The 18,396-nt window shown below is 47.0% G+C and overlaps 1 protein-coding gene and 1 pseudogene across 1 annotated transcript in view; both read left to right on the forward strand.

Annotated features, from left to right (window-relative positions):
* AMOTL1 (angiomotin like 1) overlaps window positions 1–18,049 on the forward strand; it is a 73,611-nt gene extending 55,562 nt beyond the window's left edge. Inside the window, exons 9-13 of the mRNA XM_066620731.1 lie at window positions 1,497–1,687; window positions 2,678–2,803; window positions 7,371–7,597; window positions 13,538–13,810; window positions 15,499–18,049. Coding sequence (XP_066476828.1) covers window positions 1,497–1,687; window positions 2,678–2,803; window positions 7,371–7,597; window positions 13,538–13,810; window positions 15,499–15,605 — 924 coding nt within the window. The 3' untranslated portion in view covers window positions 15,606–18,049. The remainder of the gene's footprint in view (window positions 1–1,496; window positions 1,688–2,677; window positions 2,804–7,370; window positions 7,598–13,537; window positions 13,811–15,498) is intronic.
* LOC136646857 (5S ribosomal RNA) lies at window positions 12,219–12,337 on the forward strand (annotated as a pseudogene).
* Window positions 18,050–18,396: the final 347 nt, after the last annotated feature.

The following is an 18,396-nucleotide window of genomic DNA, read 5'->3' on the forward strand; positions in this document are numbered from 1 at the left end:
CCTTACTACCAAAATAACAAACCACTGAAATCTTTGTAGAGGTTTTGCCTCTGCCTTAAGTGTAACCACTTTTGGGAACAAAGTTCAGTCGGATCCCAGTGCTATGTACTCCCATGTCGTACTCTTGGTCCCACTCCCAGGGTTTTGGGTGCTCAGAGTTGTTGGTTCTGAACCCTAGAGCCCTCAAAGATCCCTGTTTGGTAGTACTGCCACCACCCTGTAAGAGCCAGTGCCTCAGTCAAGGGAAACCGAGACCCTCTAGGCTTAACTATATCCCTTGTAGGCACTGAGCACTTTCTTTACTTAAAGTCTCAGTCCTCAAGTTTCTAGTCCACAATGAGGATTTTTGGTAGCTTGCTGAACGGCTAGGCAGGATTCTGAACCTTTGTCTCCAACAGACAATGAACCAACATGGTAAAAGGATTTTTACTTTATTAAGTACATAGGGTTACAAAAGGTTACAAAAGGCAGCAAATGCTAGAGGCATAAAACTTCTAGGAAACATATCAGCATAAAACAACAAAGCTAACTGGCTAACTCTATTATTCTCTAACCCTCACCTGGGTCAGCTTCTTTTGTAGAACCTCAGGCCAGTTACACATGGTCCTGGCGGGGCAGGATGTGCACCCACCACCTCTCTCACCAAGAGACAAGGAACAAAGACCCTTTCCTCCGGAAGTGGGGCTGGAAGCTCACCCTCTCAGCTCTTCCCTCCCCCTGGAGATCTGCAGCTGCATTCCATCCTTGATGGGTGTCTTTCTGTCTGCCTAGGTGCTACATAATCACCTTCCATTGAGTTGTAAATCCTAGCAGCTAGGAAATGTAAGCCACTTCTGTGTTACTGTTTTAGCTTGGTTCAGGCCTTGCAATGCTACTAGGCCTGAACTGTACATATTCATGACACCCTGCATGAAATTAATCTGTGGAACCCCTTGCCACAGGATGAGGTGATTGTGTCTGGCTTAGATGCCTTTAAGAGGGGAATTGGACAGATTTCTGGGGGGAAAGTCCATCACAGGTTACAAGTCATGATGGATATGTGCAGCCTCCTGATTTTAGAAGTAGGCTACTTCAGAATGCTTGATGCAAGGGAGTGGCAACAGGATATGGGTATCTTGTTGTCTTGTGTGCTCCCTGAGGCATCTGGTGGGCCACTGTGAGATACAGGAAGCTGGGCTAGATGGGCCTTTGGTATGATCCAATGGGGCTCTTCTTATAGCCTTAAAGGGGGTTAGATTCATGGAGATTTTCCATGTAAACTTTGCAAGGAGACTTTCAGTAGCTATTAGTCATGATGACTGCATGGAAAATCTGGGTACAGAGATGGTATGCCACTTCTGGAAACAGCAAGGAAGGGGCTGTTCCATGTTTGTGGGCTTCCTGGAAGCATCTGCTTGGTCATAGATGGTTGACCTTTGGGGTGATCCAGTAGGAGTCTTCTTACATTATGTTCAGAATGAACATTCTTAATGTTGCCTTTACTTTTGTTTCTCCAGAGGCAAGGGAACTATCAGGCATCAACCCTGCCAGAATACACTGTGCCTGCCTTAATGGAGCTGGTGCGGGAGAAGGAGGAGAGGATTCTGACTCTGGAAGCCGACATGACCAAGTGGGAGCAGAAGTACCTGGAGGAGAGCGCCATCCGGCACTTTGCACTGAATGCTGCAGCCACAACTGCCACAGAAAAGTAGGAAACAAACAGCACTGTGGGAAAGAGTGTTACACGGGGCTACCTTTTCAGTGTTGGTCCTGTGTAGCGCATAGTTTCTACTGCTGGCCAAAGATAAAGCCCTTTGTTGAAGAAATGAAAGATTAGTCCAGTAAAAGGAAGCATCTGAATTGTTTCTGATCTGCCAAAGGACATCTCTATGATGTGCAATTCCAGCCCAAAGAATTTCTTTAAATGCATGTCAGGGATTGTGCAGCATACACCTAATATTATGCTTCCTGATAGCAACTCTTCACACTGGGCTGGTTCAGACTTCAAATTGTGGTTTAATTATTTTTAGGATGTTAATGGCAAACTATGGTTTGTCCAAGCAGGAAGTTGGGGATAGCAGAACTGGAGTGTGTGGAAGGAGGAGAGAACCCATGAGCTCTGTTGGGCCTCAGTCAGGACCAGTTCCAGGTGGTTGGGTGCCAAGACAAGGGCATGGTCCAAAATAGACCAGGTCAAAGCTGGAGAAGGCAATTCAGGATGCGGAGCTAATAACACGGCACAACACCTGAGGTCTGTTGTTGCTACTCTTTTGTCCTCAAGTAAGGTCTGAGGCTGGCCCAGCTAAGTGGGAATTGACCGGGGTGGGGGGGGGGGGTGTCAGCTGATAACATAGATGGTATTGATAACATTGGTTACTGTATTGTAGGTGGTGGCATTGCTACATTTAAATCTTCCAGCTTTGCAGAGGAGGCCAATCACCAGTAGTTCAGGAGGGAAGGCACTAGGTTCTGACTGCTGGAAGCATTGCTTTGACACATGTATGTGACCCACTGTGTCACAGGCTGCTCTGAAATTCCCTTGAGTATCAGAAGTGGCTTGTTCATCCCTACAGAGCACTGTTTCCTGGGAACAGAAGTTCAGAAGCACAGCTGCACGCATATGGCGCACTGCATAGTTCTTTGGATTATCCTTGACCACACTTAACGGAAGGCTGTGTGTTTTGTCTTCTGTTGCTAGGGACACCTCGAACACTAATCACTCACGGAATGGCAGCTACAGTGAGAGCTCCCTGGAGGTTCACACATGGCAGGAGGAAGAGGAGATCTTGCAGGCCAACCGGAGGTGTCAGGACATGGAATACACGTAAGCGGCAGCTGTTAAATAACTTCTGTGGGATTTCTGTCAGGATGCACAGTGCTGAAACCTGATGGGTTTCTTGATATCTGGTGAGCATGCCATCAGCCCTTTGCATTGTAAACACATGTTTTCCAAAATTGTGCAGCAGGATGGAAGGAAAAGATCAGACTTCAGTTGCATTTCAGGCATTCTGCTTTTTAGCTGTCAAAGGTCATGGATAATTTCGCCTACCTTGCTAAGATGAAGAAGAGGTTGTATTTTGATTGGTTTCTAAAGGAGAACAAGGCTAAAAATGATAAGCTTTTAAAGCTACCAATCATCAGGACTGCGTGTTTTCCTTGTAAAAAAATGTGTCCTCTATAAAGCGAGCACATTTCTGTATTATTATTATTGCTATCACACCTTTCCTTTTTATCCTGAAAACAGTGGTGTCGCTAGGGGTGTGTGGCAGGTGCAGGCCACAGCAGTTGAAGCCCACAGGGGGGGTGTCACCACTACTGGCCAGAATTTTTAAAATATTGGTATTTTTGAATAATACCGTCGTGTTATTTGTCTTTCGATGTGTAATTTCACGCAGAATGCAACAAAAAAACCGAGTTGAATTATCTCTATTCTCTCAAATGTTATAGCCAAAAAAACCAGTGGGGTAGAGCAGTGGTGCATCACCACATCCACTGCCTGGGGCACTGCCCTCTGCACACTGCTTGAGAGGAGGTCCATCATGGGGGTGACACACCTCCCGTACCGGGTAACACACACCCTAGGGACGCCACTGCCTGAAAACCTCCAATTTTTTAAAAAAACAGTATGTTTCTAAACCTAACTGTTGTGCAGAGTAGGATGAATGTGTCTATGGATATTTGTGAGAGACTCTTCCAATGGTGGAGAAAGTTAGGCAGAGAGAGTGTGACTGGCCCTAGGGGAGCTTCATATCGTTTGACTCTGATTCTACTCTACCACTCAGACATTTTTTCTCTCGTATTTTCAATGTGTGCTTTTTTGCCTAATTAACCCATTTTTGCCTGGCCCACAGGTGTACACATTTGGTCCCTGTTGCACATACACTACGCTGGGCAGAAATGGCTTGATCTAGTTTTGATAGTCTTGGGAGGGACACAGTTCTGTGCAGCCTGTTGAGGCCTTGCTCTCAGCCATTGGAAATCTTAGGGCCAAGCTAGGTAATACATCAATTGTGCGGTTCCACAACAATCACGTTTTATTTTAAAACGCATAGTTAGGGCTTGCGTGTTTGTTTTTTAAAATGGAAGTAGCAGCCACAGTGTGAACTGGGATTACTGTGTGCAGTATGTGAGGAGATGTAATCCTTTATTGTCTTGATGCAAATCAGGGATCTTGCAGCTGCAACTTGTCCCAATAAAGAAGCTCCTATTGACCTGGGGGCCCCCTGTTTTCTTTTTAAAACTAACCCTGTTGCACCCTATTCCACCCCTTATTCCTCTTAGACCATTAACAAATCAGTACCTTATAAGGTGGCAGGAGTGAAGAATTTCTGTATTAAGGTGCTGGGGGCGTGCTATCGTCCTCCAGACCAGAAATCGGATGGGGACCTTGAAATGAGGAAACAGATCAGGGAGGTGACAAGGAGGGACAGGGTTGTAATCATGGGGGACTTCAATTATCCTCATATTGACTGGGTCAATTTGTGTTCTGGTCACGATAAGGAAACCGGATTTCTTGACGTGCTAAATGACTGTGGCTCAGAGCAGCTAGTCACGGAGCCCACCAGAGGACAGGTGACTCTGGATTTAATATTGTGCGGTACGCAGGACCTGGTTAGAGATGTAAACGTTACTGAGCCATTGGGGAACAGTGATCATGCTGCGATCCGTTTTGACATGCACGGGGGAAGAATACCAGGCAAATCTCTAACAAAAACCCTTGACTTTCTACGGGCGGACTTCCCGCAAATGAGGAGGCTGGTTAGAAGGAGGTTGAAAGGGAGGGTAAAAAGAGTCCAATCTCTCCAGAGTGCATGGAGGCTGCTTAAAACAACAGTAATAGAGGCCCAGCAGAGGTGTATACCGCAAAGAAAGAAGGGTTCCACTAAATCCAGGAGGGTGCCCGCATGGCTAACCAGCCAAGTTAGAGAGGCTACGAAGGGCAAGGAAGCTTCTTTCCATAAATGGAAGTCTTGCCCTAATGAGGAGAATAAAAAGGAACATAAACTGTGGCAAAAGAAATGTAAGAAGGTGATACAGGAGGCCAAGCGAGACTATGAGGAACGCATGGCCAGCAACATTAAGGGGAATAATAAAAGCTTCTTCAAATATGTTAGAAGCAGGAAACCCGCCAGAGAAGCGGTTGGCCCTCTGGATGGTGAGGGAGGGAAAGGGGAGATAAAAGGACACTTAGAGATAGCAGAGAAATTAAATGAGTTCTTTGCATCTGTCTTCACGGCAGAAGACCTCGGGCAGATACCGCTGCGCGAACGGCCCCTCCTGACCGAGGAGTTAAGTCAGATAGAGGTTAAAAGAGAAGATGTTTCAGACCTCATTGATAAATTAAAGATCAATAAGTCACCGGGCCCTGATGGCATCCTCCTAAGAGTTATTAAGGAATTGAAGAATGAAGTTGCAGATCTCTTGACTAAGGTATGCAACTTGTCCCTCAAAATGGCCACGGTGCCAGAAGATTAGAGGATAGCAAATGTCACGCCTATTTTTAAAAAGGGAAAGAGGGGGGACCCGGGAAACTATAGGCCGGTCAGCCTAACATCCATACCGGGTAAGATGGTGGAATGCCTCATCAAAGATAGGAACTCAAAACACATAGACGAACAGGCCTTGCTGAGGGAGAGTCAGCATGGCTTCTGTAAGGGTAAGTCTTGCCTCATGAACCTCATAGAATTCTTTGAAAAGGTCAACAGGCATGTGGATGTGGGAGAACCCGTGGACATTATATATCTGGACTTTCAGAAGGCATTTGACACGGTCCCTCACCAAAGGCTACTGAAAAAACTCCACAGTCAGGGAATTAGAGGACAGGTCCTCTCATGGAGGCCAGGAAGCAGAGAGTGGGTGTCAATGGGCAATTTTCACAATGGAGAGAGGTGAAAAGCAGTGTGCCCCAAGGATCTGTCCTGGGACCGGTGCTTTTCAACCTCTTCATAAATGACCTGGAGACAGGGTTGAGCAGTGAAGTGGCTAAGTTTGCAGATGACACCAAACTTTTCCGAGTGGTGAAGACCAGAAGTGATTGTGAGGAGCTCCAGAAGGATCTCTCCAGACTGGCAGAATGGGCAGCAAAATGGCAGATGCGCTTCAATGTCAGTAAGTGTAAAGTCATGCACACTGGGGCAAAAAAATCAAAACTTTAGATATAGGCTGATGGGTTCTGAGCTGTCTGTGACAGATCAGGAGGGAGAACTTGGGGTGGTGGCGGACAGGTCGATGAAAGTGCCGACCCAATGTGCGGTTGCAGTGAAGAAGGCCAATTCTATGCTTGGGATCATTAGGAAGGGTATTGAGAACAAAACGGCTAGTATTATAATGCCGTCGTACAAATCTATGGTAAGGCCACACCTGGAGTATTGTGTCCAGTTCTGGTCGCCGCATCTCAAAAAAGACATAGTGGAAATGGAAAAGGTGCAAAAGAGAGCGACTAAGATGATTACAGGGCTGGGGCACCTTCCTTATGAGGAAAGGCTACGGCGTTTGGGCCTCTTCAGCCTAGAAAAGGGGGGACATGATTGAGACATACAAAATTATGCAGGGGCTGGACAGAGTGGATAGGGAGATGCTCTTTACACTCTCACATAATACCAGAACGAGGGGACATCCACTAAAATTGAGTGTTGGGCAGGTTAGGACAGACAAAAGAAAATATTTCTTTACTCAGCGTGTGGTCGGTCTATGGAACTCCTTGCCACAGGATGTGGTGCTGGCGTCTAGCCTAGACGCCTTTAAAAGGGGATTGGACAAGTTTCTGGAGGAAAAATCCATTATGGGGTACAGGCCATGATGTGTATGCGCAACCTCCTGATTTTAGAAATAGGTTATGTCAGAATGCCAGATGCAAGGGAGCGCACCAGGATGAGGTCTCTTATTATCTGGTGTGCTCCCTGGGGCATTTGGTGGGCCGCTGTGAGATACAGGAAGCTGGACTAGATGGGCCTATGGCCTGATCCAGTGGGGCTGTTCTTATGTACTTATGTTCTTATGTTCTTAAGGTCATACACGACTTTCTCTAGGACCTTAGGCCAGTTTGAGCAGAGCAAGGTATGAATGTCATTATGCTGGGCAAGCTCCCTTCTGCCAAGTAAGAAAATAATTGATATTTGAACTAGAAATTCTAAGGAATGAAGACTGGTAGAAAAAAAAAATCCACAAACTTGTATCCTGTGTGACAGACAGGATTCAAGAACAGGAAATTAAGCATTCCCCAGATGCAGCAAGACTGAGTTTGTAAGCTGCTACAAATGAAGTTTGGGCATGTTTTTAAAATGTTGTCAGCAGGTATAAAGTTCATTAGACTGACATTTGGAGAAAACTAGATGACCAAATAACTTGAAGTTTCATCTCTGGTGTGCTTTTTAAAAATATAACTTTACTAGGATAAAGAATCTGCATGCAAAAATCATAGAGAAGGATGCCATGATCAAGGTCCTTCAGCAGCGGTCCAGGAAGGATCTGGGCAAAACAGATGCTGCGAGTTTACGTCCTGCAAGGTCAGTCCCATCAATCGCTGCAGCAACAGGAACTCATTCCCGCCAGACCTCTCTCACCAGCAACCAGATAGCTGAAGAGAAGAAAGAAGACAAGATTTGGAAAGGGAGCATAGGTGAGATTTAGCATAAGCCAAGCCACTGGCAAAGACAATGATGTAAATAATGGGAAAATAGTCAAAGAAAAACATTTGGGTAAAGATTCACACTACATTTTGTACTCAGGTCGAAAAAAGCGCTGAAGTTCAAATGGCACATACTGTTGTTGTTGTTGGCAACCTTCAGTCTAGAGAGACTATGGTATAACGCTCTGAAAGGTGGTTTTGGAACATTGTCTAGTGTGGCTGAAAAGGCCAATTCAGGAGTGACAATCCCTTCCACAACGGGAGCAAGTGCAGTCTGTCCTGTTAGAGTTGCAACCCTTTGTCTGGTAAAGAGTTGTATGGAACCTTGGATGAGCAGGCACACAAAACAGCATACAGCAGCAGAGTTCTTTGAATGCAGTGGTTATATTTCAGAGCAAGGGTTATCACAGGTAGAGTAATCAGTAAACAGTCCTAGTCAGCACGATGAGCAGTCAGTCCATAAACAACAAATCCAAATCAGTTTTCCAAGATACACAGTCAAAGTTCATTCCATGGTCAGTAACAACATGTATATACTCACATCCAGCCTCCCAAGTTACTGGCAGCAGTTCAGTAGTCTCCTACTACACTCCTACTGCTGCACTGGAAGCTCAACAGACCAAACATTAAGTAGTGGGAGTGGCCAATCAGTGTAGGCTAAGCCACACCCAGGGTGAGGCAGTCACAGGTGTTTGCTGATCCTGCTGACTCCAGCAATCTGCACCTGTTCCTGAACCACCTTGTTGGCTGTGTTTCTGCCTTAGCCAGAACATAGACCTGACATGTCCCTGGTCTGTCTCCCTGGCTATGGGCCTTCCTTCTTTGCCTCTTAGCCTCAGACTGTTGGCCAAGTGTCTGTTCAAACTGGGAAAGGCCATGCTGCACAGCCTGCCTCCAAGCGGGCCACTCAGAGGCCAGGGTTTCCCACTTGTTGAGGTCCACTCCTAAGGCCTTCAGATCCCTCTTGTAGATGTCCTTGTATCGCAGCTGTGGTCTACCTGTAGAGCGCTTTCCTTGCACGAGTTCTCCATAGAGGAGATCCTTTGGGATCCGGCCATCATCCATTCTCACGACATGACCGAGCCAACGCAGGCGTCTCTGTTTCAGCAGTGCATACATGCTAGGGATTTCAGCACGTTCCAGGACTGTGTTGTTAGGAACTTTTTCCTGCCAGGTGATGCCGAGAATGCGTCGGAGGCAGCGCATGTGGAAAGCGTTCAGTTTCCTCTCCTGTTGTGAGCGAAGAGTCCATGACTCGCTGCAGTACAGAAGTGTACTCAGGACGCAAGCTCTGTAGACCTGGATCTTGGTATGTTCCGTCAGCTTCTTGTTGGACCATACTCTCTTTGTGAGTCTGGAAAACGTGGTAGCTGCTTTACCGATGCGTTTGTTTAGTTCGGTATCGAGAGAAAGAGTGTCAGAGATCATTGAGCCAAGGTACACAAAGTCATGGACAACCTCCAGTTCATGCGCAGAGATTGTAATGCAGGGAGGTGAATCCACATCCTGAACCATGACCTGTGTTTTCTTCAGGCTGATCGTCAGTCCAAAATCTTGGCAGGCCTTGCTAAAACGATCCTTGAGCTGCTGGAGATCTTTGGCAGAGTGGGTAGTGACAGCTGCATTGTCGGCAAAGAGGAAGTCACGCAGACATTTCAGCTGGACTTTGGACTTTGCTCTCAGTCTGGAGAGGTTGAAGAGCTTTCTGTCTGATCTGGTCCAGAGATAGATGCCTTCTGTTGCGGTTCCAAAGGCATGCTTCAGCAGGACAGCGAAGAAAATCCCAAACAAGGTTGGTGCAAGAACACAGCCCTGCTTCACGCCGCTTCTCTAAGGGGTCTGATGTGGAGCCATCGAAGACAACAGTGCCCTTCATGTCCTTGTGGAAGGATCAGATGATGCTGAGGAGCCTGGGTGGACATCCAATCTTGGGGAGAATCTTGAAGAGGCCATCCCTGCTGACCAGGTCGAAGGCCTTCGTGAGATCTATGAAGGCTATAAAGAGTGGCTGTCGCTGTTCCCTGCATTTCTCCTGCAGTTGTCTAAGGGAGAATACCATATCAGTGGTGGACCTGTTGGCTCAGAATCCGCACTGTGATTCTGGCTAAACGCTCTCTGCAAGTACCTGGAGCCTCTTTAGTGCAACTCGGGCAAACAACTTTCCTACAACGCTAAGGAGAGAGATGCCACAGTAGTTATTGCAGTCAACCCTGTCGCCTTTGTTCTTGTACAGCGTGATGATGTTTGCATCCCTCATGTCTTGAGGTATTCCACCTTCTCTCCAGCAGAGACAGAGGATATCATGCAGCTCAGTGACGATGATCTCTTTGCAGCACTTTAGGACTTCAGCAGGGATGCTGTCTTTTCCAGGTGCCTTGCCAAAGGCAAGGGAATCCAGGGCCACATGAAGTTCTTCTAGGGTTGGTTCACTGTCAAGCTCCCCCAGCACAGGCAGGCACTCAATGTTGTTCAGTGCTTCTTCGGTGATTACATTTTCTCTGGAATATAGCTCAGAGTAGTGCTGCACCCAGCGTTCTATCTGCTGCGTCCGATCCTGGATGACCTCGCCTGTGGCAGACTTCAGAGGGGCAATTTTCTTCTGTGTTGGACCTAGGGCCTGCTTGATACCATCATACATCCCCTTGATGTTGCCCGTGTCAGCTGCTATCTGTATCTCAGAACAGAGCTGGAGCCAGTAGTCGTTAGCACATCTCCTGGCAGTCTGCTGGACTTCGCTGTGAGCAGCTCGGAGGACCTGCAGGTTGCGCTCACTGGGACAGGCCTTGTACGCTGCTTGAGCTCTCCTCTTTTCCTCAATGACTGGTGTCAACTCCTCAGAGTGGGCTTCAAACCAGTCTGCCATCTTGTTGGTCTTCTTGCCAAATATGGACAAGGCGTTGTTGTAAATGGCATTCTTGAAATGTTCCCATCTGTTGGATGCGTTTGCATCGACCGGGCCTGGAAGAGATTCCTCAAGCGCTCGTGCAAATTCCTCCACTTTTCTCTGATCCCAGGTCTTGCTGGTATCAATGCGAGGTCTTCCTTCCTTTTTCGTGTGGTACAGTCGCTTTGTTTGCAGTTTCACTCTGCTGCACACTAGGGAATGGTCGGTGTCGCAAGCAGCACCCTGATAGCTGTGCGTGATCTTGATGCTGGGAAGGCTGGAGCGTCTGGTGAGAATCAGGTCGAGCTGGTGCCAGTGCTTTGATCTTGGGTGTCTCCAGGAGACTCTATGTTGGGGCTTCGTGTTGAAGAATGTGTTGCTGACACAGAGACCGTGAAGACAACAAAACTCTAGCAGGCGTTGGCCATTTTCGTTCATCTTCCCAGTGCCGAACTGACCTAAGCAAGTGGGCCACGAACTGTTATCAGCACCAACTCTAGCATTGAAATCGCCGAGGATGAACAATGGCTCTTTTTCGGGGATCTTCTTGATAGCAGTGGCCAGGTCATCATAGAATTTGTCTTTGGCTTCTGCTGGAGACGACAGAGTCGGTGCATAAGCACTGATGAGAGTGACAGGTCCTGCTGATGACTGGAGCTGCAGGGACAAAATTCTTTCACTTCCCACAGTAGGTGGGATGATGGATTTCAGCAGGGTATTTCTGACCGCAAAGCCAACACCATGTTCCCTGGTTTCGTTTGGTGGTTTTCCCTGCCAGAAAAATGAGAAATCTCTCTCCTTGACAGATCCGGAATCTGGCAGCCTTGTCGCTTGAAGGGCGACAATGTCCATCTGCAATCTGTTCAGCTCCATGTCGATGACAGCTGTTTTGCGTGCATTGTCTATTTCTTGCAGGTCATCAGAGAAGCCAGGTGTCATTGTCCTTACGTTCCAGGTGCCCAGCTTTAGGGCAGGAGTTTTCAGTTTTTATTGCATGGTGCAGAGTTGTCGATCAGCTTGTCGGTTTTCACCCTAAACCCCATGCACCCCGTGAGGTTAATGGACCGTGGCAAGGCAACACCTTACTGGCTGGGGACTGCCCAGCTTAAGGTGGGCGGTAGCTGCCCAATGAGATGCAATGATCTCTCCCACCGTCGGAAGCAGCCCCTGGCGTCACGCTCTATGCCAATCGAGTGAAGACTTATAACCGGTAACTGCTGCTTCCCGTGTTGGGCTGACGCCGTATGGCGAAGTTGGAGTGTCCTCTCCAGTGTGCGAAGCCTGGGTAATGAAGGTATGGAGGATAGGCTGTTACCCATGCAGCAAATCCCCCCTCTCCACGTCGCTGGAATGGTCCAATGGAAAGGCAGAGGCCAATACGGTTGGTTCCAGCGGCGTCGCAGGAGTTGCCAGAACGTGACTGTGTACAGCCACAAACTGCCTCAGGGACTGCGGCTCCTGATTTTGCCTCGAGGTTGACTCCTGAAGCCTTTTCCACAATTGGATGTAGCCACAAGGCAGTGGAGGTTTGAGATCAGAGTTTTCCTCTTAGATGAGCTGCCTTTCCAGGCTGACGAGGCTCATCTACCCGTTTGTCTCATCACTGCTCCCTCTTCAATTTCCTGATACCCACAAGCCCCTCTCTTGCCCCTCCCCCTGCATCCCGTTTGTCTCACCACTGGTCCTTCTCCAGTTTCCTGATGGCACATACACAGCATTGTTAATTATGAATACTGTGAAGTTACCCTGCACATGCCCGATCTTGTCTGATCTCGGAAACTAAGCAGGGTCAGACCTGGTTAGTACTTGGATGGGAGACCGCATGGGAATACCGGGTGCTGTAGGCTTATACCATAGTCTTTCGAGACTGAAGGTTGCCAAGCATTTAATTATGAATGGTGAGCACATGACACATGTTTAAATGATTTTTTTTCCCCTCTGCAATACACACAGAGTAGAAGCCTGTATTAAAAGAATTGGTTGGTTGATTCAAAATTTAAATGAGAAATTCACCCCCACCCACTGCTTTTTTTGGGTCTTCGTTGCAATTCTTCACTCTTCCTTTATTTATTACATTTTTCTCTTGCTGTAACCCCAAAGAGAAGGAAGGGGATGCATAGTTATCCCTTCAACATTTAATCTTTATAAGAACCAATGAAGTAGATTAAGCTGACAGGTAGTGACTGACCCAAAATCACCCAGTGAGTTTCGTGACTAGTGGATTGCTGTTCTTAGTCTTAACCACTTGCTATTCCACACTGGGTTTAACATGTGGACTCCCTATTCCTTAGGTTCTCCACTTGATGGAGCCTCTTCTTAGTTCTCAGCCTATCACACACAGTTGCTTGTGACTCTAGGCTAATGCAGTGGCGTCACTAGGGGGTGCAGACTGCACTGGGTGACACTATCATTATAATCATTATAATAATACCATCACTATATATCATTTGATGGGTAATTTAATGCAGAATGCTATTAAGCAACCCGCATTGAAATATCTGTATTCTATCAAAAGTTATAGCCGAATAACCAGAAAAGGAAAACACAACTGCCTTATGTAACAAAAGTGAATTTCATTAACTCCAAACTGAACAATGAGACTGATTGTTTTGAGAGCCAGTGAGGTGTTGTTATGACACAGTAGAGAGCCAATAAGGGGTTAGTATGAGTCAGCTCTTATTTCCGTGTATCAGAGCTAATCCTAGAACTCCTATTCAGTTGTGTGAATGTCATTAATTTGGCCACTGGTTGTTTGTTGGGTGACTTGGGCTGTTATATATTCAGACTCGATATGCAAATTTGATCCTTCCCTGATCATTTCTTATGTTTTCCATGGGCCATGAAAGATAGTGCCATTTTTTAGAGATATTGCCATTTTTAATAGAAATTGCTTGGGGAGGGCAGGGCAAAAACACGATTTTTTTTAAAAAGACAATTATTTGAGGTTAGCTGTAGTGTCTCTATGCTGCGCACTGTATTTTTGTTTTAAACAATTGTGTGATTAACTTATTAGGGTTCTTTCCTGATGGGTTTTTCTCTTCTTCCAGGATTACTCTTAGGGAAGGATCCCCAAGACCGCCCATCCATTTCCTCCCTGCCTCCTCCGCCTCCTTCTTTTTCTTCTGCGACATCCTCCTGGCCAGTGACAGCCTGCCATGCTAGAACAGGCAGCAAAGACAGCAGCACTCAGACAGACAAAAGCACTGAACTTTTCTGGCCAAGCACGGCTTCTTTCCCAGGCAGGGGAAAGTTGAGTCACACCCCTGCTGGCAGCCCAGCCCTGAGGCACACTGCAGCCAAGGGCATTGGAGAGAGACTGGGTGAGTCATTTCATTCTTGCTGACATGGTTGACCTTGAGAATGGTGTTGGGGGGAGAGGGGGGCATATAAGAAGACCCTTGCTGGATCAGAACAAAGATCAGTCTAGTCCAGCAACTTGTTTTCCCTAATGGTAACTGGAGAGCTTTGAGAACTGCCCAAGGAGGGCACAGAGGCAATAGCTGCTGCCACAGTGGCTCCTTCTTCAGCAACTATTATTCTGTGAGCTCTGCCTTTGAACATGGAAGTTCCATTTGGCTACCATGATGGGCTCAATCCTCTGGGTACTCTGTGCCACCAGAATTTGAATCCTGACTCTGCAGTCTGACCCCAGCTTACTCGCTGTCCATGCCATGTTACCTGTCCTCCTAGCACTGATCAAGGAGACGTGGGGAAACGCCTCCTCTATTTTGGCTAATAAGGAATATTGCCTATCACTACCTTGCAGATGCCTGATCTCAGAAGTTAAGCAGGGTCAGGCCTGGTTAGTACTTGGGTGGGAGACCGTCTGGGAATACCAAGGGCTGTAGGCTTATACCATAGTCTTTTGAGACTGAAGGTTTTCAACCAAGGAATATAACCCAATAACTATGCCTTCTCTGCAGCACCACACTTGAAGTTGGTTGATGCCACTGTGGCCAGGGGCAAAATAGTTACACCTTACTCTCTTTCTAATAAGGAAGGACAGACGTTAGATAACCTGGGAAGGAAGGTAAACTCCCCTGCTGTGTAGGGACCCTGCAACTCACACCATGAAGCCCATATGGCATCAGAGTGTTTCTGCTGCATAGACAGTTGGGCTTATGTGCAACTCAAGAAGATATCAAGGGAAGTGTCTTCTGTTCCAGGGTGGGCCAAGTAGGATGGTCATTGTGTGATATCTTCATAATGTTTAAACCAATTATTTTATACTCCACAATAATCATCACCCTAGTGGAGATTGTGCGGAGTGTCTGTTCTGAGGTTGCTCTGTGCATGTACAAATCCTGTTGGTGTGAACGCACAGATACTTCACTTGAAGAGCATCAGTTACAGATAAGTGACCTGGTTTCACACATGCTGCAGGCAGATTCTGTAATTCCTTTTCCCAATTTTTAAAAAATTCAAAACAGCTGCAAGGTGGCTTTGAAGACCAGAATAAGCTTCTGTTTCACCCTTTCTTGGTCAATTGTTTGGTAAAAATTCCGCACACCCCAGCTGCTGTCCCAGTTATAGAGGGAAAGGCACATGTATGTGAGCAGTCAAACAGTTGGCAGGGAAAGGATTAGGCAGTGGATGGGACAAAAGAATCTACTGAACAGAAAAGGCAAAGCTGCTGCTTTGTGTTTTGAAAAGTGGTTGAAAAGGTATTGCAGAGCCAGACATAACATGAATTGATCCTAAGATCAGTGTGTGCATTCTCTCCTGGCCTGGATGCCTTTAAAAGGGGATTGGACAAGTTTCTGGAGGAAAAATCCATTACGGGTTACAAGCCATGATGTGTATGCGCAACCTCCTGATTTTAGAAATCGGCTATGTCAGAATGCCAGATGCAAGGGAGAGCACGAGGATGCAGGTCTCTTGTTATCTGGTGTGCTCCCTGGGGCATTTGGTGGGCGGCTGTGAGATACAGGAAGCTGGACTAGATGGGCCTATGGCCAGATCCAGTGGGGCTGTTCTTATGTTCTTTATGTTCCGCTTCTCTCTGCAGAGAACTCTCCCAGCCATGGGAAGCTACCTGAGAGCAAAGGCAGGGTAAGCAGTCTGCTTCACAAGCCTGAATTTCCAGATCCAGACATGATGGAGGTTCTCATCTGAAGTTGTGGTCAGTTTCTCAGCGTTTGGGACAAGTGCATGAATTCCCCCTGGGGGAGGCTGCTGTGGAAAACATGAGCACTCTGGGAACAGCTTGAAGTGAGACTGAGGGAATTTAAACCTGGAGGAAATCCCCTGGTGATCTGACTTTTCCCAAAATAGAGGGAGCACGGAGGTCTGGAGTGATCAGGATGTCTGCTATGTCCAGTCAAAAGGGTGTTGATCAGTCAGATGTGGATGGAGAAGGTGATGGCCCAGGAAACTGCCCTTTCTGCTGTGATGAAAAGGATGCATTTTACAGGACTTCAGAAGATGTGGTTAGCATACCAAGTACTGCTGCACAACCATCATGACTGTTTTGTCACCTGTGGGCTAACCAGAGCTGTTACATTCCCCACATGAGATTTACTTGTACCGCAAGCACACTTGGGGTAAGGGAACAGGACTTCCAGAAATGAGCATTTTGGCTACCCACCGCCTTCGTCCAGCCTTTCTTTTTGGTCTCACTATCTTCACTCCGCTCTTTGCTCCTGGGTCTTGTTACCTGCACGTGTCCACTGTAGAGGGATGCAGGGAGTCAACAATGCAATCTTTCCAAAGCTCTTCACCTGTATTTAATATTTATTAAGCAACGATAATATGCTTGGTGCTGTTGCTGATGCCAAAGCACCATGTTCCTTACATGGGGGCATAGGATCAAAAATCTTGATCCTAAGCACATTACAGGTGAGACCTCCTGGTCTCCTTCCAGAAGGGCAACTGTGAGAAGCCTTGAGCAGATGTCATAAAAGCATGTGCACGGGGGCGGGCGCACGGAGGGAAGCAAGAGTACATTAGCTGACCTTGCCTCCATACTGACACACTCTGAAGCCCCAACAACTAGAATGTCTAATTCTGCATTCTTGTGGTCAGCAGGGAAGCTGTTTGGAACATATCAGCCCAGAGCAGACTTGCTGGGCATTCTTGCTTTTTCCTCTCCTCCCTCGCTGCCTGCCCTCACCCCAACCATGCATCAGTGTAAGTTTTTTTTATAATGGCTGCACTGGTCTACAGACGAGTGTGGCAAACATCCTCAAACAAACCGCTAGAGTCCTCTTAGTCCTCAACTAGCCTTATTCTGATCTCAGAAATGGCAGCAGAATCCTGTAATAATGTTGCAGCTGCAAACCCAAGTTGTACACTTTTGCTTCTAGCTTAGGGTCAGACACACTTGGAAGAACATTTGTGTGGCCCAGTCTCATCCTGGGAGCAGGCTGCAAGATTGCATGCCCTGTCCTCGTCCTTCCTGCTGTTCAGCATCGTGTAGTAACAGAGGCACGCAGAACATCCCAGTTTCAATCCCTGGCAGCTCCAGGCTGGGTTGGCAAAGAAGCCTGCTGGACCACTGAAGAGCTAGTGACAGTCAGTGCAGATGAAGCTGACCCCAGTGGACCAAGGGTCTGATACGGCATATGGCAGCTTTAGACGTTCAGTGCAGTTCTCTTTGAATGCTCCTTGAGTGTAGAAGACTTCAAGAAAAAGTGTTACGGCCTCATCTTCTCTCCAGTACATTTATGTTCAGGGAGGTTTGTTTTTTAGAAATAAAGAGAAAACTTCTCCTTGCTGCTCCTTTGTCCTCTCTCTTTGCCCCAACTCCTTTATCTTGCCATCCCAAGCCCACTCTCACCAGTAAGCTCACCTCATCAGTTCCCTCTCCTGGTGCATCCAGAGCAGGTCCTCCAGTCAACTCAGTCTGGGTCCTCGCATTAGCCAACCAGCATCATCATGAGTGACTTGTGTGGCTAACAGAAACTCCAATGGTGTGGCCCAAGTAATGCACCTAGAGCATTTTAGCTTCAAACTGAACACAAGTTATGTTAGGAGTTTGTTTTCTTAAAGTTGAAGTGGATTGAGAAGGATTTCGCTTCCCAGGGCGTGCACATACATTTTCTTTCAACTTGCACTCTGTTCTGGACAAATGGGTTTTGCAGATTTTTAAAACCACATGGAAACCTACAGAACCTGTTTGCCAGAGGTAAAAGTGAGATCAGGGTACACTCTACAGGCACCTCTGCTTGCTTCTTACTGCCTTCAACCCTCTCTGATAAGAACTCCTCCCTCAATATACCCTGTGCTATGTGACTGTGGGTGAGATCCACAAGCCCCACTTCCCGCATTACAGTGGATATAGGAAAAGAATGCTAGCCACTTGTGCATCTTTTCCTGCTTTTGTCTAATGTACAAACTGGCTCTGATTAAGCACTTCTGTTACACCTGTGCATTTAGTTTTGTCTATAACCTCAACAGTTCAAATTCAGTAGCACTTTCATATCTTTTCTACCAGTTTGACAAAACAGCACAATGTGTTGAAGTACATGCATTCCAAGTATCCAAAGTGGCACCTTGAAAGACTGAATGTGTGGTTTCAGTGGCATAGCTAGAGGGGGTGCAAAGCATTAAGTTTTGCAGGGAGTCTCACCACAGCATGTAAGGGGCCCCTCTCCCTCCCCTATGGAGCCATTCCAGGCAGTGGGAGCAAAACAGGCATATGCCTCCATTTTGCTCCCCTCGTCTGGAATGGCTCCAAAGGGGAGGGGCCCCTTGCAGGCTGCGGTGAGGCTCCCTGCAAAACTTAGTGCTTTTCACCCTGTCTAGCTATGCCACAGTGTGAGTTCTTTGATAATGCTAGACAGCTTAAAACACACTTCACTTTTGAAGAAAGAATCAAAGGTTGTGTAATTTAAATGAATTGGTATGCTATTTGCTTGGGTTTTCACTCCTGTCAATAATGATTCCTTTTGTGAGCAAAACCAAG

The sequence above is a fragment of the Tiliqua scincoides genome, chromosome 3 (genome assembly GCF_035046505.1).
Source record: "Tiliqua scincoides isolate rTilSci1 chromosome 3, rTilSci1.hap2, whole genome shotgun sequence".
Taxonomy (NCBI): Eukaryota; Metazoa; Chordata; class Lepidosauria; order Squamata; family Scincidae; genus Tiliqua; species Tiliqua scincoides.